Below are 25503 nucleotides of genomic sequence, written 5' to 3'. Positions count from 1 at the left end.
TTTTATTTTTCTTCCTTTTTTTTTTTTTTTTCATTTCTCTTTCCTCTCTGTCTCCCTCTTTTATTTTTCTTCCCTTTTTTTTTTTTCTTTTTTTTTCCTTTTTTTGCAATGCTAATAGCTCTGCATTGCACTGGCTACTGATCCCTCATTAATCTGGGCAGCACTTCACAGCCAGTCAGAGTGACTTTTGGCAGGTGCACAAAGGCAGGCAGCGACACACAAACCCCCACCCCGGCCAAAAAAATTACCATGCACAGCCTGCCTCCAACTTTTGTCTCTGTGTGGCGGGGACATGGATTAAGGAATTTCTCCCTCTGCCTTTGATGCTGTGTGTCCACCCGTGCCCCCACAGCCTGCCCAGTGTGTCTTCCCCCAGTTCTGTCTCTCCCTGTCTGTGTCAAATTGGACCCAATCTGCGTGTGCTTTCCCATTTTTTGGGGCACTTCTGTGTTGGGTCATGGGCACCCACCCAGGGGCTTTCTCCCCACCATGAAAAATGCTGGGTGTATCCATGGCTGCCCAGCTCAGAAGTTATGTATCCAGAGGCTGTTTGTGTGGGGAGAGATGGATGATAACATCCATGATCTCTCTTTTTAACTGCTGTGTGAAGCAGAGCATAGGGCAGCACCCTCCCAGGTCCTACAGGGAAGGTCTGGGTCCTGGGGAGACACTCCCCCTGCCCGGGCAAGGCACAGATTGAACCCCATTGTGCCTGTGACACCCCACCTACAAACACTCAGCTGCTGGTTTGTTGTGGGTGGGAAGAGGCAGGAATTGCTCCCAAGGGAAAGCTGGGAGGGATCTTGGGATGGGGAAAATGCTCCTGGTGGGAAAGCAGCCTGGGCAGGTGATCAGGACCTTAGTAAGGCTGGCCTGTAGCCTGCTTGGTGCAGGTCCCAGGGGGGTCAGAGCATGCTGGAAGTCTTGGACAGTCATACACCAGCTGGATAAGCCCAGCATCTTTCAGAGCCCTGTCCTCATTCTCCAATTCCAAGCTTACCCCAGCACAGAGCAAGTCAAGTCAGCAGGGTGTTGGCAGCTCACCCTCTGAGATTTCATTTCATTTAATTATCATTAGGAATTAATTTAACTTGATTCCCTTGGCACTGCCATCCACACTGGGGGGTGCCACCAAAGAGCTCCCAAGGTCTGGGTGGCAGAGAGAGCCTCACTGTGCCACTACCCTGCAGGGAGGTGCCCTGCCTAGCAGGCCAGATGATTCACAACCTGCTGGGTCCCCTGCCTACCCACCCTGAGGTGCCTGGGCTCCCAGTGACTGTGTGGGAGACCAGTCAGGCCTGCATCCAGATGTGCTCCAGATGTGGGGCTCAGGTCGGGCAGCAGGAGCAGCTGGGAGTGTAGAACCCAAGGGCTCTGATGTTTAGGGCAGAAAGCTGGAAGTGGGAATAGGAAAGGAAAGGCTTTCACTTGGAGCAAGAAAGCAAAAATGCCCCTCCTTCTGTTAGGAATCCCCCAGAGTGACAGTAAAAGCCTGGAGGGGGCTGCAGCTTTCATGCCAAAGGGATTGCATCTGTGCTGGGCTGTCGCATGTGCTGCACAGAAGGGACTGGAAAAGGGCTGGTTCTTTCTCAGGGTGGGATCTCTTTCCTGCTTTTAAGGTACTTCTGCGAGCCATGGGATGATGGCACTGACCATCTGGTGTGCACGCCATCCCTTGTGTGTGTACAGCCACACGGCCAGGGCAGCCTCAGCCCACAGGTGCAGTGGCCCAGGTACCTCCTGGACACCCCAGTGGTGCAGCCCTCCCTCCCTTCCTCCCCTCCTCCCCTCCTCCCTTCCTGACCAGGCAGAAGTTTGGATCTTCCTCCTGTTTTTGAGCTGTTGGTGCTCCCCAGGACAGGGTGATTCTGTGCCTGACCTTCTCCTGGCTGGCTGGGGAGATGTGGAGGACCCCACACACGTAGCACCATGAAGCTGCCCCCACCCATGATGTGATGTGTGCCCTGCTGGAGCCCCTGGCTGGGCTGTGTCAGTCCTGCACCACCCCTCATCCTGTGGCACCTTTACTAGAACTGTGTCTGGGCAGGGGGTGCCCTGTGTGCCCCCCAAACCATGCACAGCAGCACTGAGGGGTACTCAAGTGGGCAGCATGCTGGCCCTCAGTCTCAGAGATGGGCTGGAGGGCAATATCCCCCTTAGCCTCTCCAGATACTCTGCCCTGCTCACTTGGATGCTGAGCCTCCCCCTCTGTCAGCCACATGTGTTTGCTCACAGGGATCGATGCCATCAGGGTGCATTTCTGCTGAGCACCTGCATCCCTCTGTCCTGGAGCCAAGCTCCAAATGGCTCAGAGATCCCTTGGAAGGTTAAATGGGGTTAAACCACTGCACTTTGCAGCAAAAGGGACGGCAGGGTCTTCTGCGGCTCCGACAGCAGTGACAAGGGGACAGAGGGAATGGTTTCTAGGAAAGATGTCTGGACACAGCTTGATGTTTGTCCAAGGGCCAGCTGGAGGGATGCAAGCCAAAACAACAGGATGCCAGCAGGCATGGGAGCAGGCTGGCCAGAGGTGTTGCTGGTGGGAAAGCATCCTGCCAGCACCGACAGTGGTGCCCTGAAAGCACATCCCAGCCACTGCCTGCAATATCCAGCTCCCAGCTGCCCTAACATGTCCGAGGGAGCCCGCACGCATATCTGCTAGTTTCTGGTGACCTCTAGAGGAAGCTGCTCCACTCCGTGAGTTTGGGAGTGGAACCAGGTCTTTAAATCTTTAGTGGAGCTGCAGCTGGAGCATCTCCCTCCACTTCCCTTCCTGTCCTGGTCTTGTGCCTCTGACGCCGTGAGTTTGGGAGTGGAAGCAGGTCTTTAAATCTTTAGTGGAGCTGCAGCTGGAGCATCTCCCTCCACTTCCCTTCCTGTCCTGGTCTTGTGCCTCTGCCGACAACGCTTCAGTATTTCTAAAAGTGCTGCAAAAGCCTTGTTATCATCCTTTAGCCGAGCTAAATTGCCTTACACCTCCTGGGGACTCCCCCGACTACCCTCCCCTCCCCTCTGCTGCCTCCAGGTCGAGCTGTCAGATGGGACATCACACACCATCACGGACGCCTACGCTGGCAAGGAATACATCATCCAGGTGGCAGCCAAAGACAACGACATCGGCACGTGGAGCGACTGGAGCGTGGCTGTTCATGCCACCCCCTGGACAGAGGAGCCCAAGCATCTCACCACGGAGGCCCAGATCACAGGTAAGAGCCTCGTCCCAGTACAAACTTCATTCAGGAGGAACCCAGGGCTCCAGGCTGATCTCCTCTTTGGCTCCATGCAAGTTTTGCCCACAGCCAAGGATAGCCCTAAAAAACTTGTGGAGCTGCAGCCCTTCACCCTGCACTTTTCCCCCACCTGTGGCCCTGTCAGCAGGTGCAGCCATGGCCTGAAGGATGCTAACCCAGCTCACCTGGGCCCAGCATCCTTCTCACCAGGATACTTGGGCCAGGACAATGAGGCTGGCCATTGTATTATTGTTGTTGGTGTGGTTGTTGTGGTTGTTGTTGTGGTTTTGATTGTGGTTGTTGTTCCCTGGAGTGCTGTCTCCCTCCAGCCCTCCCTCCCCTCTCCAGTCCTACCCCCTCCACACCTCTGACCCCTCACAATGGCTCAAAGAGATGACAATTCAAAATAAAAGCCACCAAGTTAACACCAAGTCTCTGCTTCTAGGAAGGAGCTGGGACTGTGTCCAAATGAGTGTTATCAGCCCTCCATTTCCCAGAATGGATGAAGCAGACCCTGCACTGGTTTCATTGACTCCTGTGCAGAGAAACTCCCCTTTTCAAAACAGCACCTGGTAGAGCACCTGGATATTCAGGCAGCAGCAGGGATTTGCAGCCCTCCCCGCCATTTCCAGGTGGATAAACCCTCACAAGGAGTGCAGGAACACTTTGCAGCAGCGCTACTGTCAGCATTTTGGTTTTGCTTCTATTTCCACCTGCATTTTGCTAAATGCAAATGCCCCTCAGTGTCACCTGCCCGCTCCCTGTGCAGGCACATGTGTGTCCCTCACACACACCCTGCACACGCAGCCTGGTGCAGCCAGGCAGGGCTGATGTGGGACACCCCAACTCCAATGCTGAGCCCCTCTGTGACACCTCAATGCAGTCTGAAAGGTGCTGAGACAGACTCTGTGGTCCCCAGCAGTCAGCCCAGGCAGTCTGGCAAGGGACATGCTGGGGCCATCTGGATGTGGCCAAAGCTGCCCCCACCTGCTGACTGCTCATCCATGCACTCCCTGCAATCCTGCAGCCCTCTGCAGGCATAGACAATCCATCTGGTTCAGTACAAAGCAGGACAAACCTTGTGAGCCAGCCCAGCAGGTGCAGCCTGCTGTGTGTGGTGTGTTCTCTGGGTGAGGAATGCTCTTGGCTGAGCACTAGTGGCTCATTGTGACTTCCTAGCTAAAATTCCCATGGACTTGGTGCACAGAGTGGCTCAGCTGGTCAGGATGGGGATGAGAAGGATGCCTAGCTCTGCCTGATAGCAGAAACATCTCCAAGCAGTTGGTCCACTGTCACAGCCAGGGAAGTCTCATGGATCACACCATCCCTTGAATCATCCCAGCCCTCTACCTCAGCCCTAGTGTGGTATAGCACTGAAAAGGGCAGTTTGGGGCCAGGTCCAAGCCACACCAGCAGGAAAGCAGGGCTGTTCCTATGGGATGAATCCCAGGGAATCCCAGCTCTCTCACCATCCACTCTCCTTTCTTGCAGAGACAACAAGCGCGAGCACCTCCTCTTTCATGGCACCACCCACAACCAAGATCTGTGACAAGGGGGCCGTGGTGGGCAGCGGGGCCATGGCAGTGTGTTGGACAGCTGGACTGGTCATGGCTGCCTATAGTGCCCTCTTTATTTAGTGAGTGTCTCCCAAATCTGAGGTATAAGAGGCAGGAGGTGGGTGCGGGATGGGGCAGGGATATGGGGACCCTCAGGGCTCTGATGGGGGTGGGAAGGGGATGCTCTGGCCAGACTGTGGGTGAAGGGCATTGAGAACAAGTCATTTGGGGTTTTTTTTGCAATTTTGTAAGTGCACCAAGTCTGACTGCTTTTCCAGATGGATATTCGGCTGGAGGTCTCAAAAATGGCTTTTCAAGCAAAGCTGGCAAAGTGGTCGGTCTTTGATGTCTTGTTCTCAGCAGCCCTCTCCCATTCTCTCTGCTGACATTTTTAGGAGGCAAAGAACCACATGGAAATCTAAGGCCTTTGCTTAATGATGAAAGAAAAATTGTCCGAGATCAAAAAATTCAGATTGCATCTCAAAAATGTCCTTTATTTGGCTTAGGATGGAGCTGGCAGCCTGGACAGCCACAAAATGCCCCTCTCCTCTACAGACCAGGGCTGCTGTCTCATGGGTGACAGACCCTAATGCCCTTTCACTGTCCCCATACTGCCCAAGGTCAGAGATGGATCCTGGAAGCAGCCACACGTGTCACTTTTGGGAGATAAAGGATAAGCCACCCATCCTTTGGTGCCCAAAGATAAGCCCCTTGTGGTCACAGGGTTTTTTGCTCCGCTCTGACAGTGACATCTCATGTGTGACACCAATAGAGGCGGTGGCATGCAGCCAGGGGAGGGTGGGCAGGTGGAAAGGGAGGTGAAAATGAAGTGTTTGGGTACCTGAGTGAATTTCCCCGGCAGAAAAGAGGGGGAAAAGGAAATTCTGCTGGGTGTGTCCCACCGGCGAGTGAGCAGAGCCGAGTCTGGAGCGACGCCCTGACCCTTCTTCTCCCCGCTTGCAGATCTCCATCTGCCCACCCACCGCAGCCCAGCGCAGCCGCCTCCCCACCGCCCACCGCCCACCGCCCCCGCCGCCCCTCTCCCGGGCTGAGTCTCTTAGCTCTTCGATTTTGCACACACCGAGGACGTGCCGCGCCTCTCGCCGCCGCTTCGGAGGAGGACAGAGCTGCTGCCGTCCCCTGCGGGAGCCGCAACACCCTCTCCCGGCCCGGAGCGAGGAGACCCCTGCCCGTGCCCCTTTCCCCGGCCGAGAGGAGCGAGCCCGGCCCCGCCGCAGCCGGGGGTCCCGCTCATGCAGCTAAACCCCCCCACGCCAAAGACGTGCCCGCCGCCCCCGCGGCCGCGCACCGAGAAAAGGGGATATGAAACCGGGGGGGTGGTGAGGGGAATGATGCTCCAAGCTGTGTGTACCCCCTTACGGCAAAAAGGGGGTCCCCCGAGGACTGGACTCGCTCCCCTGAGCTCTCGACCACGCGGCGAAGCTGGAAGGGGTGCACGGATCGGGGCGGGGGGGTCCCCTCCGAGGGGGCGGTGGAGGGGGGGAACTGGTGGCTTTCGCAAGTGCGATGGGGAGCAGGGAGCTGGCGGGGTTTTAATGGAATTTAAAAAAAAAAAAAAGGCAGTGAAACACCGATAAAACCCCCCTGCCCCTTGCCGAGCACCTGGGACAGCTGTCCCTCCACCTCCCCCTCCACAGCACCCTGCAGGAGCCTTCGCCACCCCCAACCCCGACCCAACATCGCCCCCAAACTTTTAACCATGTTGGATACAGGGAATCACCCCCATTGATGTCTTTGTATCATTCTCCAACAAAAGCAGAATAGCTCTGCTGTTGCCTTCAGAGCTGGAGCCCTGCAGACCTGTGCCCCGCTGTGCCCCGCTGTCCCTGGCTGTCCCCAGCTGTCCCCATGCCTGCTCTGCTCTCCTCCCCATCCTGCCCAACGTCCTGTTTTGTAAAGACACCTTCTCTTGGCCCTGCCTGGACCCAAGCGCAGTATTTAATACCATACGTCCTAGTATTCCCACTGTTGACATGCTGTATTTGAATTTTTTATAGATGTATATATATAAAAAAAAAGAAAAATAATCAAAAAAAAGTAATAGAGGGGATAAAACTAAGCTCACAGAGACAACGCACACACGCACACACACACACATACACACACACATACACCAGGAGAGACTGTCTTCATTAAATGTTCATTTCATGATGACTGGCGGCTCTGGGTGTCATTTCCCTTCCATCTGGAGAGGGGGGTTTTGGCTGCCTTCTTCCGTGCACGGTGCTGGCTGATTTGGGAAAGACATGGGAGCAGCATTGAGTGGACACCCACCCTGGAGCATTTCAGACCATAGCACCATCCTCCCAGAGGGGTGGGAGACCCAAAAACTTGCATTTAGGACACCCTGAGAAGGTGCAAGGCGAATGCGCAGCCTGGAAACTCCTGGTGAGGGAAAGGAGATGGTTGTCACCACCCCGTGACACATCTGCTGTGATGGGGAAGTGCCACAGCTCCCCCTTCACAGGCCCTGGAGGGTCCCGTGTGTGCCCAGGCTCTGGCTGCACCCTGACATCTCTCGGGCAGGCAGGAGGATGGAGACCTGCCTGTGCCCCAGGTGCCATGTAGTCACAGCTAATGCACTTCCCATGTCTGATTAATAATTTCTTGTTAGGAAAACGTCACTGGCCCAGATGCTCTGAATTAAACTTCTGTCAGGGCAGGGCTCACAAGGACCCAGCGTGGGGGGCAATGGATGCAGCAAAGTACATTGTTGGAGTCTGTCCTTTCCCCACGAAATGCCCAGGGGGAAAAGCTTCACTTTTTAGAAAATTACCTCTCTGGTGCCCCAGTTAAGTTTCTACAGCAGAGAGATGTGTGCGTGGCTGTCTGTCTGGCTGCATGGATGCACACATGAATGCGGTGGATGGATGGGTGAGTGGGTGGAGGGAAGGAAGGAAGGACAGACATGAACGATCCACAGCCTTGGCTCTGCAAAGCCTGAAGACAGCACCAAGCTGGTCACTTGCTCCCACCAGGCACTTGCTGTGATTTGAACAATGCTGGAGCTTTATTTAGGGAAGAGCTCAGTCAGATGCAGACCTGTCTCTGGCTTGGCCATGCTGGCGGCAGCGCTGACTTGGTTCACTGGTTAATGTTCCATTACCAGACAACATGCCTCCGTCATTTATTAATGTTTCATTAGTGTTAAAAACATCTGGTAATTAATTATGCACTAATTATGGATTCACAGTGCTAAAAGCTGGGGTAATCTACCATAGCAGATGGCTCTTTGGGGCAGGGGGAAGGGACAGCTCTTAGCAGAGATGAAAATGTCAGGCCCAGCCCTTGCTAGGGGGAATCATCCCAGACAGACAGATCACCTTCATCTCCTCCCAGGATTTCCATAGCTGGTCCAGAGGCATGCTGTCTCAGGTTATTAAGCAGAAGAAACCTGTCCCTCTCAAGCTGTTTCAGGGACCAAGGGAGTGGTGCTTCCACTGCTCAGGGCAGCTGTGTGAGAGAGGCCATCTGAGAGCAGTGGCTTTCACACAGAGCCCCAGGCATCATCCAGCACCTGGAGTTGGTACTCGGCTTTCTGCCAGCTCTGGGATGCTGTTTGTCAGCCCTTCTGCGGTTCCTGGCCACGTTAAGCAGCAGTCTATAAAGCAAGGGGTGTCGTAAAAGCCCACTCATTAAGTGCCCCAGGAATATTATGTGCAGATGTGCAGAGATGTTTCAAACTGGGGAAGGTCCCAGGGGAGCATCCCTGCCAAGCAGAAAATCCATCCACTTAGCAGTATAAATCCATACAGGAAGAAAGAGGGAATTACAATGCTCAGAGAAACCTGTGCATCACATAACCTGAAATCCAATACATCACCCGGGTGCAATGGGTCCCTGCATCTTCCCAGCACATATGTGGCAGTAAATCCCACCTTAGGTGTTGTTCTGGGCTGTTGCTGATGTGAGAGCAGCCTTGCACGGAGCTCCCCAAGCTCTGCAAGAGGGATCAGAAGTGTGACTGGAAAGCAGGAGCTATTTCCTGGACTTGAAGCCTTGGAGGAAGCAGGAACTCCCCACACTTGAGCGAGGGGCTGAACAGTGGAATGGGATCGAGTGACTGCACCTCCTGCATCCTTCCCTTAAGTGGGTGCTAGCAGAGACCTCATTCTCCCTGACCCAATAGTCAGAAAACCTTCCTGCTGGTGCTACCTGCACCAGCAAGCCTGGGTCTCCCAGAGAATAACGAGTTTATTTATCCCAAATTAGGCTGACAGGAATGTGTTGTGCAGCCTGTGGGGGGGTGACATGCTTTGGTGGAGGAAGGAGGAGCAGTGGGTACTGTGTTGTGCGTTTCAGCTCTGGCAGAGCTTCAGTCTGGCACAGTCACAGGTGAAAATGGGGAATGAAAGCAGGCTCAGCTGTTGAGAAAGCACACCCATAGCTGCACTGCCAGACCCGAGCTGAGAGCTTGCTGGGCTGGGCGGAAATTCCACGTGGGATCTTTTGAGCCAGTTGGCAGAGGAGAGCTGCTGCTTATTTGCACAGTGGCAGACCTGGTCCTCCAGGGGCAGGTACCCTCCTCCATCACAACTAATGGAAGCAGTGTCAGGTGGAGGTGAAAGCAGCAGGAGCTGGTGGAAAGGCAGTCCCTGGGATAAAAGAAGGAAAAGCAGCATCTGTGAGGGGTGAGACTGTAAACAGAGTCAGCTTGACTTGGAGAAGCCCAGACTCTCCCAGTCCTGCAGTAGTGTCAAGCCCAGCAAATACAAGAGCCCAGCCAACAGGGTATTAGTTCAGAAAAAGCTGATGTCTCCTGTACAGAGCTTATGTCTCCTGTACACTGCATGCCTCTGGCAGATTATAGCCTTCCTCCCAGGGCTTTCCTCCCCAGTGGCAGGAGGGGTAGCTCAGGCAACAAGATCCTACAATGAGGAAAGCCTCTTCTCTGACATCTTGGGTGCAGGAATTAGCCCAGGAGCTTTGAGTTAATCAGCCACCACCACACAGAGAAGCAGATGGAGCTGCAGGTGCAGACCTTGGAGGTAAAAGCAGCCTTGGGCACCCTCACAATGCTGTAGGGCAGAGGTTTGTAGCAACAAGGGGTGACAGATTGTCACTGCAAACCACAAATGACAATCTTGAACCATCTTATTTCTTGGTGGCTCCAGACCAGGACTTGATTCACCTCCAGAAGAAACTGCCAGTTGTTTGAAAAGCCTCCAAGCAGTGATGCTTTTCTTCCTTGTGTCCATCCTGACTGGCTCAATGTCTGTTCTGGCATTGTGTCCCTGGTCCCCACACACTCCTGCCTGCAGCCTCATGCCCTCCCTCCCCACCAGACCCGCCCTGAAACCTCCTCACTGCCCAGATGGGCACTCCCACCACTGTTTTCCCATCTCCCATCACTGCCCCAGTGCTGCAACCTCCCTGCTCACCTCCAGTCTGCCCCCTGATCTGGCCAGGGTGACCCACATGGATTATGTGCTCACAGCATCCCAAACCTCCACACAGGCAGACACAGCAGCCAAGCACAGCCCACCCGGCTCAGCTGCAGCGTGGAGACCAGACCACACCAGGGTCCTCTAATAAGCAATTGACTCTTTTTTTCCTGCCTTTCAAGAAAAAGCCAAGCATTAATTTGGCTTCTGCCACTCTGTTTATCTAATAGCATCGCTGATTGATTGTCTTATTTATAACCCAGATCCGGTGTCTGGGCTGCTCGCGGAGACGGAGTGATTGATGGAAAGAAGACAGCCAGAAAGGGACTTAATGGAGCCATGTGGCTGAGCAGCGGAGTAGTGGCTTAGGCATGAAATGAAAAGTGTCTCCCACAAGTCTGGGCTCCTCTCCTCCTTTCCTGCGTGGTTCCCAGGGAAGCTGCTAAGTGCTGGGAGAGAGCAGCATGCTCCCTACGCCCTGCCAAAAGCAATCAGGGACCATGCTCAGGTCTCCTCCTGCAGCCTGGCCAAGGGGACACAGCCAACAGGGACTTGGACTGCTTCCTGAGAAGGCGTCATACAGTCTCTGGGAAGGTTTCCCCCTTCCAGGATGGAAGGGATGGTTGAAAGGTGTGAGACAGCCTGAGCCCTGCCCAGCCACCAGCCTGCTGTCAGGATGCCTGTCCTGCCAGCTGGAAATGAGGTCTCTGCACAAACACATGGTGCAGAGAGAAGCCTTCCCCAAAGTGCCCACCTGCAGGCTGGCAGCATCTTCCAGAGGTCTCAGTTTTATCCAAAGTTGGACTGAGATAATTCTACATCCCTAGGGAGTTTCTCTGTTTCTCACACCCAGTGGTCACAAACCCCAGCACAGTCACCAGCTTGTATGTGAATTAGCCCATGGAGCCATAAAGCACCAACAAACGGGGAAAGAGATGCAGTCCCAGGAGGTGACATGCCATCATTCAGGGTCATGCTAGTCATATCCATGCTGTCATCACATTGTGGATGTGTGACAGCCTGGATATGTCCCAAACCTCCAGCCTGCAAATTCACCCCAGAGCAGCCTGTCCCCAACTGCAGGATTGGGTCGTGGTCAGGATATGGCTGACAACTCCAAGTCCTCAGGAAGGCATTTGGCTTTGATCTGAGCCAGAACTAAACCCTCATCTTGTCCATAAAGATCATTTTGGGAAGAAAAAAACAACATACTGGTTCAGTCAAAATATTTCATAGCTGTTTAATGGTCTTTATTTCATGTCTGATTGTAACAGATAATCTAATACAAGCCTCAAGCAAAGCCAAACACAGTTGTTTCATTATGAAGGACCCCATCAGCCAGCTTTGACGTGGCCAAACCCTACTCTTTTCCCTTTTTTGTTTGTTTTTTTTTTCCTTAATTTTTTTCCCACATATGAAATCTGAGGAAAACCAAAGCAACTTTGTGAACACTGCGGTTTCAGTGGACTGAAAGAAACCAACAAGGAGACAGTTCCCCAGTACTGGACATATTGTTGCTCCCAACACCAGTGCTTGGCAAACACTATCCAATGCCTTGTGATAGTTTTATTGCTTCCAGGAGAAGCCCCTCCTTGGAAAGTGCCCCTGGAGCAGCAGATATGGGCAGGTGATGAACGCTCGCTTCGGCAGGGGTGTCTCCAGTCATGGTGGTCCCTCTGTGGGTGATGCCACTATCACCTCACCATGTGCCCAGGGCTGGGAGGAGAAGGGACCAGGCTGGGGCTATCCTTGCAGGATGCTGGAAGGTGGAGGGGCCCCTGAGCAGTGGGAGCGGAAATGGCCTTTGATGTGGAAGCTCTCCTTTCACAAACACAATGACTCGCAGAGCAGTTTTATAAACATGGCTATTGTTGCTCCATCCCTTTGGTGGGAACAGATGGTCCAAGTGGTCTGTTCGGCCCCCCTTCCCTCCCCTCTCTCCCTATCCCCATTAATAAAGCCCCGGCAAGTCCAGCACCGCTAAGGTTTTCCCAAGGGGGATCAATAAATAAATGTAATAACAACAAAGGGGCCCATGCAGACGAGATTGGGTTACAAAGAGGCCTCGGCCCCCCTCCTCCTTTCCGGGTGAGAGTCACTGCATGCAGGCACTCCGGCCAGTTCGAGGAGAGGTTCCTCCATCCCCACTGTCTGTGGGAAGTGGGGACAGGACCTTGCCACTGAAAGAGCCAAGCAGCACCCTGTAGTCATGGATGGCAGTGTGTGACCTTGGGGGTCACCTTGCAGCCTTGGCCATGGGATATTGATGGCAAACGGCTGCCACATCCCCACCTTTGGAAGTCACCTGAGGCAGCTGTGGGAACAGGTTCAAACACTGACCCTGGGTGTGCAGCAGGCAAATGCCTTCTTCTAAGATTTCCTGACTGAGAGGTTGCTCCAGGTCCTTTCCCAGTAGGATCTCATCCTAGAGAGTGCACTTGGGAGCAGGCATCATGGCTTCACCTGGGCTCGCTTTTTGCCTGGCTCTTGCCTGATGAAGGTCCAGACAATTTTCTGGCTGGCTGGAAAGCATTGGTGACTCTGACCTACTCTTTCAATGGTGTGGTGAATTTTAGTGCAGATTAGCTGGGATTAAAGCAGGGCAGAGCAGTTTGCAGACAGGGTTTTCCTGTGGAAACCACCAGCATGCACCAAATGCTGCTCATGAGGCTGCAGGGCAGGAGATCAGCTTCTCCAGGAGCATCAGTAGGGTTTGAAAGTGGCCACAGCATCTCACCAGACTCTGGATGGTGGAGCAGTCACATGGAGGCACTCCGTCGAGTGGTGTCACCAGTGGGAAAGGAGGAGACCAGCTCCAAAAAGCTTCCCAGGAGCTCGTCTACTGAGGAAGGGCCCAAGACTGGAGTAACCCCATGGGCAAGGCCCGGAGAGAACTTTGGTGACGTGCAGGAGGGACTGAGCAGAGGGTTTGATCCAAGAGCCGACACTGAGCCCCGCTGACACATCTCTGTGGGCTGCCATTGTCCACTCCAAGAGCCGACACTGAGCCCTGCTGACACATCCCTGTTGGCTGCCATTGTCCAGCCTCCTCCCCAGCTGGTCCCTGCCGCTCAGATCTGTGGGCTGCCATTGTCCAGCCTCCTCCCCAGCTGGTCCCTGCCGCTCAGAGGTGGCGGGATGCCGGTTTTATCCGTGCAGGACTGCTGCAGCTGGGGGTCTGTGGGATGAAACGTGTTTCACACACGCACATGCACGCACTGCCGCCTCCCCTCTGAGCCGCCCTGGGAGTCCCTGCCTCCCCCCGACCCCTCGCTCATAAAAAAATTAAAACTCTAGATATCATCTCTCACAAACGTGGATTTGAGGCCTCGTCAGTCACCAGACACGTCCCACAATCTGCACTGGCTCCAGACAGCTGGAGGGGTTTGCTGGAGGACCAGAATGACTTCATGCCGCCTCCCACGTACCGGGGGTTACCCAAAGTGCTTGGTGCGGGGAGGGGAGCTGGGGACCAGCGGCACAGGGCCCCGTCCCCACCATGTGCCACCATGCCATGCCCTGGACCCAGCTGGGTGGGTGCTGGCCTGGGGAAGGACGGATAGAAAAGCTCCCAGGGTGCAGAGGCTCTCCCTGTGGGTGCAAGCAAGGCAGCTGGCCTGGGCTCCTGTGCCGGAGAGGTTTATGAGGGCTGACCCCTGCACTGAGCGCCTGGGGCAGGAAAAATCCCACTCCGCTAGGAGTGCAGGTGCATGAGGCTGCCGGGGAGCGGAAAGGACTACAGATGCACGGGGGATCCAGCAAGGGGGAGCTGGGGCCGGCCTCAAGCTGTGTGCTGCTCTGGGTCCATCCCAGAGCTGGGAATGGTCCCCTTGCCTGCTCTGGACCATCCCAGCACTGGGAATGGTCCCCTTGCTTGCTCAGGAGCCCGCTGCATTGCTCTGTGGGTGCTCTTGGCAGGGCTGCTTGCACACAGCCTGCCACGACAAAGCTCAGGGGTGCAGGAAGACCTGCACCATGCCAGTAGATGTGCTGCAGGATGTCCAGAGGAGACCTGTGGCACTGCGGGGGTACCCACAGCATCCCCTGGGTACCCCAGGAGTTTGGAACATGAATACATAGCTTAGTGCCTCACATTCACCCCTGGTTTAAATCCTACCCAGGACTTCCTAGCTACTGTAATGAGGGCAACAGGAGATCACCTATTAGGTCCCTATTAGGCCTGATGTCTCAGCCATGGTGGCATGAAAGATGCTGTGCCAAAGGCCTCAAGAGAGGACACTGGTGATGTCCACAGCCATGGGGGCTCCTGACCTCCCTGCAACACTGGGAGATGCTTGGAGCCTACACTGGAAAAGGTACATAGCCCTCAGTTCTACAAGCACCACCCTGGGCAGAAGGTACTGCCCAACGTGGGATGTGGGGAACTTCATGTGCAGGGCTGACAGCAACCTCTGCAAGAGCAAAAGGGATTTCAGCTCATGGCCCACCTCCCCCTTTCATGTAGCACTGATCTGAATCCTTGCCTTAGGAGCTAGGCAGGGGGTTGGGAACCTTTCTCTGAGTGAATTATAATCATCTTTCAAAAAAAAAATAACACAAAGCAGGTGGCTGAGCTCAAAGGTGGATAAATGCCCATCACAGAGCACCTGACTGAAGCCAAGCACAAGCTTAACTTTGGACTCTTTGAAGTCAGCACATCCTTATGCTCTCTGTTGGTTTGGGGCTTAAGCCCTCCGTGTGTGCTTTCTACCAATGCTGGGGTAATTTATAGGCATGTGAGGCTATTCAGAAATTTTTTCTGTGAACCTCTTGCATGAACCCAGTCCAGCTGGTCGGGTCATGTTTGCCTCTCATCCACAGCTCAGTAGAAGCACTGTACAGTATGAATCAACCCCAAGAGTAAATGCTAAGACTTGGTATCCCAGTCACAGACCACATCTCTCATCCCCTGCTGCATGGCCACCTCACCCTACCTGACAGGCAGCCCATTGACTAACAGATGTGCACACCCTTTAATTACAGCACAGTGAATCCACTTAGTGCTGTTTTGTTAGATATCTTGTCTGTTGGAGGAGCTCAAGTGGTACTCACTCAGCTCAGCAGCCCAAGTCTCTGGATTTTCAGGCCCTTAATATTCACTCTGATCTGTTCATAAGTTATTCATGGGGAGTGGGAAATGCCTTACAAGAGAACTCACTCCAAACTGCGAGTGCTTCTGAGGCACCTTGCAATCTGCTTGCACAGGGAAAGGAGGGGAAAGTAATGAATAAATGATTGTTTACAAATTATTTACTTGTCTCCACTAATTTCTACATTGTTTACCTGGCAGCATGCTGAAGTCAGGAACAGTTAGAGAAGATTTCATCCTGGTGAACGAGCGGATGGAAGTTGAGCAGCATGGGGGGAAGGAAGCCAGTGAAGAAGAAGAGCAAGGAGGCAGCTTTGGCTGCCAAAATTGGCTATTGAATGTGGTCTTGCTTGGTCTTCACATTCCAGAAGAAATTGCTGTGCAGGGGTGTATTTCTGCCATAATTTCCTAGGATGCATGGAGTCAAATCCAGGGCCATCCAGGCTGCTGAGGGTTGTAAAGTCCTTAAGAGGACTACACTCTGCAGAAGATGACCAGGCCTTGCTAGGAGTTCACTGTCTATTTCCAGGGAGCCAGGACTTTGTAGGGAAAAGCAGGAAAAGGTCCTTGCTGTGAACTATGCAGCAGAGAAAGACCTGGCAGAAAAGCTGAGCTGTTTTGGTATCAACAGCGCAAGGTCTGTGAATGTGGGAATGATTATGCTTACAGACCATGGCATATTGCCCCAAAATGCAAATGGGAACTCTGCCTTGGGGCAAAATCACCCCAGCAGATCATGGCTACCTAAGGTAGCAGAATGAGCCTGTCCTCCTACTCAAAACCATTTTAGGCTTCTCAGGCCTATCTCAAGCTAATATCCCACTGTAAACCAGAGAGAGAAAGTCAGAGTGAAGAGGAACGGGCACCAGAAAAATTAGTGTGTGGGTGTCATTTGGAGTAGAAAAGGACAATCTGGCTGTGTCAGGAGAGCAGGACAAGCTGTGAATCAGTCAGGCTCAGCTGGGTTGATGTGTCTTCAAGACTTCCCCATTCTTCATTCCCCTCCTGCTGCTCAAGTGTTTGTGAATTCTCTTTGGCTGAACATTCAGATCCTGTATCCTTTCACACTAGGTGCTGGAGCATCCTGGAAACATAACTAAGGAAGGAGGAACAAGATGTCTGCAGAATGGAGGGGGAAATGTCTCCTGCAGCTTGAACCAGGACTGCCACCAACACTGGCAAAGCTCAGGTGAGGGCTCGGGGCTTGGATCATGCAGTTGCACTTAATTTGGATAATTCAGTGTGTGCTTAACTCACCCTGCAGGACAGTGACCCACAGGACACAGAGTGACTGTGTATAAGGGACTGATGAGGTTCACAGAAAGGACAGGTGGAAGTCAAATTACCCAGCTACAGGCTGCTTTCATTAGGCTGGCAAAGCTCAGGTGAAGGCTCAGGGCTTGGATCATGCAGTTGCACAGTGTGTGCTTAACTCACCCCAAAGGACACAGAGTGACTGTGTATGAGGGACTGATAAGGTTCACAGAAAGGACAGGTGGAAGTCAAATTACCCAGCTACAGGCTGCTTTCATTAGCCAGCATGAGAACTTGTACAAGATGGGATAGGGTCATACCAGCATGACCCATGAGCAGCCTGTCCCCAGCACTCACAGCTGCCTGTGCCTTGACCATACTCTGAGGACAGGCAACAGTGTCCAAATCTTCAGGCTGCAGGAGCCTGAGCAGAGCTGCAGGTACACCAGGGTGGGAGGAGGGATTTGGGATATTCTCACCTGTAGCATGGAGAGAGAAAGCTGTCTGAAGACTGTAGGACACCTTTGGGACCTTGTCTCCTCCACTCCTTCCCTGGTCTCAGCTACCCCTCACTGAGTAGCAGGGATCCCACCACCCCTCAAACTCCTCCATGCCCCACCCTGCTTGGCACTGACCCTGCTCCCCAGAGCCTTCAGGCTCATCACTCCCTGCGGGCAACCTCTAAGTCATCCTTGTACACATATCTGCCTTGGGGAGAGGGGATTTATCCCCCTAGCTCAGCTGTCAGAGACCTCCAGCTGCCAGAAGTGATCAGGATGCTCTTAATCATCCTTGTACACATATCTCCCTTGGCCTTGGGGAGAGGGAATTTGTTCCCCTAGCTCAGCTGTCAGAGACCTCCAGCTGCCAGAAGTGATCAGGATGCTCTTAATTTACTGCAAACGGTGCAGGGCTCCAGGGAAGGCTCCCGTGCCTGCTTCCCTGCCCAACCTTTGGTGCATGCTTGCGCCCCAGCCATGAAAACTTTCTAGGAAAATTTCCCACCATGATTTAATTGCCGTGCTCCTGAATGAGGGCACATGAACCTGGTCAGGAATCAGAGAGGCAGGAGGGGACTGCAGGCAGGACATGCAGCTTGGGAGACTCAGGCATGCTCAGAGTGGTGAGTATCTACATGGTGGAGACTCTCCCAGCTCCCTGGAGAGTCCTGAAGCATCCAGACCAACAGATGATTCAGGATTGCCCTGACCCTTGCCAGTCCCTTGTCAAGTCCCTCACAGGAGCATGAGCAACACATCTGGTTGTGTAGCCCCTCTCATCATTGACCCAAGGAAATTGTGCAGCCGAGGAGGCAGAAACGTGTGGAAATGCCTGTAGTCCCTTACCCAGTGCATGGATCCAGCAGGGATGGGCTCACATCTGGGTGAGCTGACTGGGAGCTGGCAGCAGTTCACTCGCTCACACCAGTGCTGATCTCCCTCCAAAGCCCCCCCAGAGCCTGCATCTCTGGTGTGGGATGAACACCAAGCAAATACCCCTGTTTTCCTGCCACAATTACCCTCTTTAACTTTTCAACTTATCACCTGCACCGAGGTTTATAAAATTTTAAAGCTAATGGCGTCTCTAGTAATGATACTGCAGATGTACAAGCTGCATCCTGGGATGAATAAATTATAGGAGGCCGAGTAAATTGCAATGGGAAGGACAGCAGCTGCAGGATGGAAACAGATGGCTTCACCGTGCGCCACAGCTTGGTCTCAGTGCGGGGTATGTTCCCAGGGCTGGCCCTTTCGTGGTGGCCCTGAAGAACACCTGGGCACACCTGAGGCTGCAGATCCCCGGAGCACCAGCACATGCTGTTGCCAAAATGGGGGTCTGTGCAGGTGGTTGAGTGCTGCTGTGGGACTGGGGCTACAGTGGCAGTCTGTGGGTCAGCAGTAGGAGAGAAGGAGTCCTGTCTGCCTTCTGCTGCTCACTGGGTTTGCACACAGGAGGAGCTCACAGCCTCCAGGAGCTGACAGGACGCTTGGCAGCTTTCTTGAGGGGACGTGGCTTCTGGTGTCATTTACTGCTACATTTCTCCCAGAAAAGCCTTTTCTGCCTCTCTCACATCTACACATGCACACAGACACTTTGAAGAGCAGGGTGGCTCATCCTACTCCTCTGCCCTTTGGCACGAGGCACGCAGAGGTATGACAAGGATGCACATGGAGTTGTGCATCAGGTGCATGATTGTGTCCTGTTGATGAGACCAAAGGGACCACCACAGATCAGTGCTTGGGTTCCTTCACACTGAGGGGCAGCACAGCCCCAGCTGAAGTCCAACAGTGCTGCACTTCCCGAGCTGTGATTCCAGCAAAGCTGCTAGCACACTTGTCACATTCAGCAGGGTGACAGGACAGGGTTGTCTCTGTCCCAGACAAGGGACAAGTTAACAGAGCAGATTCCCAGATCAATTAAAGCCACACACCCCATGGCTGATTCAGTGTTCGCCTTCCCCTGTGCCCAGATTCACATCCCAAACTCATCCTGAGACAGGTAACTCCTGCCAGGGCACGTTCAGGGCTCCTCAAAAGCTGCTGCAATCATGGTCTCAGATATTAAAAAGCCTGGCCTGACCCTCACTACAGGACTGGAGTCTCAGCCACATGTCTGCTGTCCTCTCTGATTTGCTGCTGGAAAAGCTCAGCCCCAGTGACATTTAAGGGATGCAAAGTAAGACACAGGTGGCAGAGGAGCCAGGGACATACAGACAGGCAGTCCATAAGTCACTCTGTTCCCTGCTTCTCCTTGTGAGAACAGGTCCTCTGGTCAAAGGCATACACTGTGGAGCCTGCCTCTGTCATGGGGACCCCAGAGAGGCTGATTAAAGTGGGGACTCTGCTCCCAGAACTGTCAATGCCACCAGAGGTTCTCTGAACAGAATACAGATCTTCAGCATGCAATCAGCCAGCGTGGCTCCATCTCTGAGGGATCCACAGTTCATGCACACCCTACACTCATGGGCTCCACCCAGCCTCAGCCCTCTTGCGTGGTGGCTGCTCCACAATCCTCCATCCCCCTCCTCGCAGGTGTCCCCGGTCCAGACTGGGAATGTGCAGGAATTCACCCTCCTCTGGTCCTGATGCAGGAGTGGCAGGAATGCCAGAGGACCACGCTGCCATCCTAGAAGTCCTTGACAGGCTGGAGATAGAGTCCAACAGGAAATTTATGGTATCCAGCAAGGAGAAATGCAAAGTCCTACCCCTGGAGAGCAACCCCACGCACTGATGGACACTGGGGGCCACTCAGATGGAAAGAGCTGGAGATCCTGGTGGGCACCGAGCTGAATACTAGCCAGCAGTGTGCCCTTGCCAAAAAAGACTTATTCTGGGTTGGATTACAGAAAGGACTGGCAGCAGGTCAAGGGAAAAGGTCCCTGTGCTCTACACATGGACACAGCTGGAGCCCTGTATCCAGTTCTGGAATCCCAGAAGGGAGATACAGACTTAATGGGGAGTCCAACAAAGGGCCACAAGAAGATGAAGGGATTGGACCATCTCTCCTATGATGAAAAGATGGGAGAGACTTGTCCAGTGACAGGACAAGAAACAATGGGCACAAACCACAACGTGGGACACATTATTTTATTATCCAAGTGACCAGCCACAGGAGCAGATTGACCAAGAAACTGTGGATTACCATCTTTGGACATATTCTAAGGCCTCTTGGATGTGGTTCTTGCCAACCAGCTCTAGCAGGCCCTGCTAAAACAAAGTTTAGCTCTGGAGGTCCCTGAAAACCTCTGCCATTCTGGGATTCTGTGAACAGCCTTGCAGAAATTACAATTTTTGCATTACATTACAAATTTTTTATGCATTACAACTTCTGCACTGTATTTTTTTGTGCGCCTGCTGTCTGGAGGCTGACAGGGCTACACTCAGTTACCCAAACAGGAGAATTTGGGCACTTCTGGAGACACTGCCAAGCCTTAGCAGAAGGGAGAATACCTTCTCAAAGCCTGTTTACATCCATAGGCTAAACAAGCCCAGCAAGAGCAACACCTGGCACCAGCACTGGTGGGGTTCACTTCTTTTTCAGCAGCCCCAAATACCACCTAAGCTCAGGGTCCTCAGGGCATCCCCAGAGCAGAGTTGGGGGGAACAGGGCAGCTTTTCTCTTTGTCTGGAGAAAGTTTTACTGCACTGGGTAACACCGTCTAACTCCACTTTCTTTCACGGATTCACTGCCTCGTTCCAGAGCTATTGAGCAGGCGAATGTGTCCAAAAGCAGATGGATCCGCTAAGCGGCTCTTTCTTGCACATTATCTCATACAGTTTGGGTGCAATAAAACTTCCAGGCAGAACAAATCTTCAAGCTTGTGCCGTGCCTTATTTTTAGCTGCGAAGTACGTCTGTTTTAGTGCTCCTAATCCCTAGCTTGGTAGTAATTTATGGAGCAAGCTCTTGGCTCGCTTGGGCCAGAAGATTTGCAGTAAAAGTTTTATAAGTTGCAGAGATAAATCCCATGGACTCTTGCAGTCTCGGGGGACTCTCTTCCAGAAGTATGTTTTGCTGAACACTCCCTCAGCATGGGAGTATGTTCAAGAGACAAAGCATCAGATGGCTGAGAATAAACTATCCTGGGTGTCATCATGATCTGCAAATCACCTGGAAGGGGAAATCAGGGGAAGCCATGGATTCCCCAGTCTCAGACAGAATTTTGACTGTACCTGCCCAGCCAGAGCTGTTTGCCCCACATTTAGGTCCTCTGAATAGTGTCTGGCAAACCCTAGGGATGAGCAACATTATCAGGCTATGCCAGGCAGCGAGATGCCTGAGACAAGAGTGGTGGCTCTGCCTCTAATTGGTGTGATCAACCACTTGCATGTACATCACCTTGGAGCTTTTAGCATGGACAAGGCTGTGGCTTAAGAACAGAGGCAGTAGCAAATTTCTATTTCTCTACTGCCCTGTACTCCCTCAGGGGAGGGTTTTGCAGGATGGAGCAGTACTTTATGCTTCAGAGGAGTAGGGGGATGAAAGAAGTCCAGGAGTAGAGAAGGGGAAAGGGATCAATATGTGGGACCCCAGAGAAGCCCCTCGCAGATCCCAGTGAAAACACAGGGCCCGTAGTTGTGCTCCCAGCTCACCTTTCCAAAGGCTATGTGAAGAACCAGGCTGGTTTTCTGGAACCCCAGATGTTTTCTGGAGCTGGCAGCTCCCAGAGATGCCCTGTCCCCAACAGCTGGGGCAGGAGCTGCTGGCGATGGCCACACAGCAGGGAGGACACTGATCCACCATCCACACACCGTGCTGTGAAGGGCTGGTATTTGCTTCCAGATGTTCTTAGATTCACACAGACCCATATCCTCAAATACTTCACATTCCCAACAGAACTTTTTCTGAAGAGAAGGAATATTTCCAGAACCCGTAAAGGAAGGAAGGAAGGTCAAATCCAGAGAGGAGCTGCTGCAACAGCTTCATAACCCAAGCAGGGACCAAGGTTAGCTGCAGCTGGTGGGTCGGTGATGTCCTCATGAGCTGGCTGTTCATTCCAAGAATGGAACAGCCTTCTCTGTACTTGGCATAAGGACCATGGAATCACAGAGGGGTTCACGTTGGGAGGGACCTTAAAGATCACCTTGATTCAATCCCACTACCATGGGCAGGGACATCTTCCACTAGAGCAGGTTACTCAAAGCCCTGTCCCACCTGGCCTTGAACACTTAAAAGGATGGAGCATCCACAATTTATTTAGGCTCTTGACAACCCCCTGGTGCTGTTGCCGGCTGTTGTAGTGGGAAGAATGGGTATTTTTCAAAAGTTTCCCAGCAATTAAATCAGGGATAAAGCTATACAATGTCCAAATTTAGTGCCTCTGTTTGGTGTTTGGCATATGTGGAGAGCAGAGTCACTCCCATCACAACCTGTTGGGATCTGATCAGTCTGGGCTGATCAGGGGATGGCCCTGAGAGGTATTCTCACACAGTCCTCCTTCCAGAAATACAGTTAGTCCAGTTGTGGTGTCCACCAGGATATTTTCCTGGGAGAAAAGTCACCCAGACACCATTTGGAACTCAGAAACTTTGGAAAACCCCCTGTGCTTTCCTGTCTCTAATGAACAGTGTCTCTAATGAGGAATACCTGGCAGATTATCAGCCGTATCCTGAACAAAGTTTTATCTTCTCAGCCTCCTGACTGCTGCTGGTCCCAAAAGCCTGCTGCTCCCTCTGCAGCTCACAGCTGATGTGTCTTCTGCCCTGTCACCCTCCCCAGCCCCAGCCTCTTTCCTCGTCCCTTGCAGGAATAAATCTGGTCTCCTGTCACACTGGAGAGGCTTCTGTCATTGTGGGCATCCTCTCCTCCCTCCACAGGGCTCTGAGGGGGCACTGGGCTGAGCAGATCCACCCTCCCAGAGCCCACAAGGTTTCTGTCAGCATGAAACTGGCAAAAACCTTTCAGTCCCTCTCCCCAGCGTCATGCAGGGACGTGGCCTCTTGGTGCACGGGGCAAATTCTGAGTGATCAGAGCTCCCCATGCAGATCCCAAAAAGCTGACTTTTTTTTCTCATGTCTTTTCCCATTTTCAACCTCATTTCCCTAGTGAATGAGCAGAATTCACATAGCCTGAGGCAGAAGAAATACACCTGGAGCAACGTGCACCAGCCAGGATGGTCACTGCATCTCATCCACGATGGAGAAAGGAGATAAAACATTTCCTGAGCCAGCAGCAGGAATTGCAGCAGCTCAATCTGAGCAAGACCTGGCCTGCTGGGGGGAGGGTGCACACGGCAAGGTCCTAGAGGACCTGTGCAGAGAATTGCTGGCAAGCAGGTGTGCAGGCTCTGGTCAGCTCCTTCTGCTTCTGCTCCTGCTCCTGCTCCTGCCCCTTCTCCTGCTCCTTCTGCTCCTGCTCCTTCTGCGCCTGCTCCTGCTCCTGCCCCTTCTCCTGCTCCTCCTGCTCCTGCTCCTTCTGCTCCTGCTCCTGCCCCCGCTCCTGCCCCTGCTCCTGCTCTTGCTCCTTTTCCTGCTCCTTCCCCTTCCCCTTGTCCTGCTCCCGCTCCTGCTCCTGCTCTCGGCGGTCTGTGCTGCCCTCGCACGGCTGCTCTGGGAGCGCTCCGAGGATCCTCCAAATGGAGCAAAGGCACCCACAGACTCAGGCTGCGCTGCTCGAGCCTCTAGGAGACCCCGAGCAGACAAGGATTTACCAGCCGTGCCACCCTGCTGTGGGGTGTCCGCAGGGACCCCCGCCTGGGTGATATTCCCTGGCAGTGGCAGCCGGTGCTCTGCCCTGGGGCGGCTCATGCAGACCCTCAGTGAGGGACAGACCCCTGCCCACAGGAGAGATGCTCCCCCCTCTCCCACATCACCCTCTCATCCTGATTCCAAGAAAGGGGCCCAGACCAGCTTCCAGCAATGACCTATATTCCAGGGACTTACTTGAGACTGTGGGTTTTGACATATTGCATAAATCCCTCTTTTCTGGTCACCGACTTCTTCATCAGCTGGGTAACTTCCCAGGCTGAATCCTGAGTTTGGTTAGGTCAGAATTCCCAGTTACCCCTTCAGATATCCCTTCCCTTGGCTGCTCCTTATGGGTATCAGGAGAAAGAGAAGAATTAGCTGCCGAGGAACAATTTTGGCACGTTCCAGGCAGAGCAGCTCAGTCTGCTCTTCAGATTTAGCCAACAGCTCCTCACTTTGATTTTCTTGAACATATTTCAACTTCCACCTGGAGAATTGTCTTGCCAGAGAGGAAAGGCCTGCTCTGCTGGGCATGAGGCAAAAAAGGAACAACATAGATATTCCTGGGGTGTTTATTCCTGGGGTGCAATATGTTTTGACATATTGCATAAATCCCCTCCTCCCCATGTACAGCCCTGCCATGCTGCTCCTGCCACTGCAAGTGTCACCCTCTGCTCCACAGGTGTCACTTCTCATGGGGAGCAGGTGTGAGCCCAGCCACAGGGAGACATCAGATTTTCCTGGTGTCTCACATGAATCTCCATCCCACAGCATCTCCCCCTGGTGCAGGGATGGCTGTTGCTCCTTTTCCTGCATGGGTAGTCTGTTCTCCATTTAGACCTGTCCTTGCACAAGGGATGCTTGCTGTTAAATATTAAAGTCCTCTTTTTTCCTGGTGCCTCTAGCCTCAAGGTCCTCATCTTCTCATGATCCTGGTGCCATAGAGGCAGAGGCTAGGCTGTTATCCTCACCTGTTATGCTCCTTCTCTCCCAGATGTCCCACTCTGCTTGGAGACACATGGAAAAGCAACAGCAGCTTGAAACAAAATGGTCAAACTGGATGCTTTTCCCTTTTTGAAGATTGGAAAGCTGCTGCCTGAAGGAGCTTCTTGTAGGATATAGCAGCAAAATTCAAAACCCTGGTGAAGTTTTGAGTGAGGATGGGGTGTGGCTTGACCCCTCTCTAGAAATTTCTGTCTCAAAGACATCCTCTGTGCCGCCCACCTGTCCCTGAACCCCAGCACGTTTCTGTTCTGTCTGGGACAACAATTACACCTGACACAGTCCACACACCACAGTTGCCCTTTCCACCACACTTTTCCTGATTTTTCATTTCCCGAAATTTGGCTTTTCAGAAGTTTTTTGGTTTTTTTTTTCTCGGAATACAAATCTCCTGACAGATGTCCCCAAAGCTCTGACTGTTTCAGGGTTCCACTGCACCCCTGAGCAGTACTGGGCCCCTGAGCTCCAGGGAACCAGCAGACCTGGAGCATGGATCAGAGATGCACCATCACCTTCTGCAGAACAAGACATTACAACCTCATTGCTTAAAAGGGAGCTTGGCTTATAAAAAGAGGGAATTTTCACAAAGGCAGATAGTAACAGGGTAAGGGAGAATGATTTTAAACTAAAAGAGAGATTTGTATTAGATGTTAGAAAGAAATCTTTTTACTATGAGGTTGGTGAGGCACTGGCACAAGTTGCCCAGGGAAGGTGTGGATGTCCCACCCTTGGAAGTGTTCAAGGCCAGGCTAGATGAGCTTTGAGCCCCTGGCCTAGTGAA

General features: G+C 53.0%; 1 protein-coding gene across 3 annotated transcripts in view; it reads left to right on the top strand.

The window, feature by feature from the left end:
* The window catches only part of CNTFR (ciliary neurotrophic factor receptor), a 200008-nt gene extending 193047 nt beyond the window's left edge, over window positions 1-6961 (top strand). For all 3 annotated transcript variants that reach the window (XM_039700754.1, XM_039700753.1, XM_039700756.1), the window contains 3 exons: window positions 3026-3206; window positions 4722-4866; window positions 5750-6961. In XM_039700754.1, the coding sequence (XP_039556688.1) occupies window positions 3026-3206; window positions 4722-4866; window position 5750 (327 nt within the window). In that variant the 3' untranslated portion in view covers window positions 5751-6961. The remainder of the gene's footprint in view (window positions 1-3025; window positions 3207-4721; window positions 4867-5749) is intronic.
* Window positions 6962-25503: the final 18542 nt, after the last annotated feature.

Source organism: Passer montanus, unplaced genomic scaffold (assembly GCF_014805655.1).
Source record: "Passer montanus isolate IOZ18808 unplaced genomic scaffold, ASM1480565v1 scaffold143, whole genome shotgun sequence".
Taxonomy (NCBI): Eukaryota; Metazoa; Chordata; class Aves; order Passeriformes; family Passeridae; genus Passer; species Passer montanus.
This window is presented reverse-complemented; position numbering and strand designations above follow the sequence as displayed.